Raw genomic sequence first — 468 nt, 5'->3', positions numbered from 1 at the left:
AAAAAACGACAAAATTTCCCTTAAAACCCCCAAATTTCGCCGGATTTTTACGTAATTTTCCGGGGATTTTTCCAGCCCCTCCCCCGAATCCCCTTTAACCCTTACCTTGCCGCCTCTCCACCCTCCTCTCCAGCGGCGCCGGCAGCTCGGCGTGCCCCACCCGGCAGACGAAGGCGGCGCCGCCCTCCCAGTCGCCGGTGGCCACCGGCAGCTCGCTGGCGGCCGTGAAGGTCCCGTTGAAGTGGTGGCTCAGCCGCAGGGGGAGGGGCTGGCCAAGATGGCCGCCGCCCACCCGGCTCCAGGTGACGGCCAGGCCCTCGTCGCTGGGCAGGCTGGTGACCAGGCAGAGAAGTTTGGGAGACTGCGAGATGTAGAGGTCGGAGGGCGACGGCGGCAGGGCGAAGACGGAGATGGGGGCGGAGCTGGGGGCTGCGGGGGGGCGGAAGTCGAGGTTGAGTTGGGTTGGGT

The 468-nt window shown here is 66.2% G+C and overlaps 1 gene segment (V, D, J or C); it reads right to left on the bottom strand.

The window, feature by feature from the left end:
* Nucleotides 1–105: 105 nt before the first annotated feature.
* Nucleotides 106–460, bottom strand: LOC121344538 (the record flags this gene model as incomplete). The annotated part of the segment is given in 1 exon segment: nt 106–460. A coding segment is annotated over 1 exon segment (355 nt), but the record flags the coding sequence as incomplete, so codon positions are not given.
* Nucleotides 461–468: the final 8 nt, after the last annotated feature.

This window comes from Onychostruthus taczanowskii, unplaced genomic scaffold (assembly GCF_017590055.1).
Source record: "Onychostruthus taczanowskii isolate IOZ18803 unplaced genomic scaffold, ASM1759005v1 scaffold6424, whole genome shotgun sequence".
Taxonomy (NCBI): Eukaryota; Metazoa; Chordata; class Aves; order Passeriformes; family Passeridae; genus Onychostruthus; species Onychostruthus taczanowskii.
The sequence above is the reverse complement of the archived record's forward strand: the minus strand, read 5'-3'. Positions and strand labels throughout refer to the sequence as shown.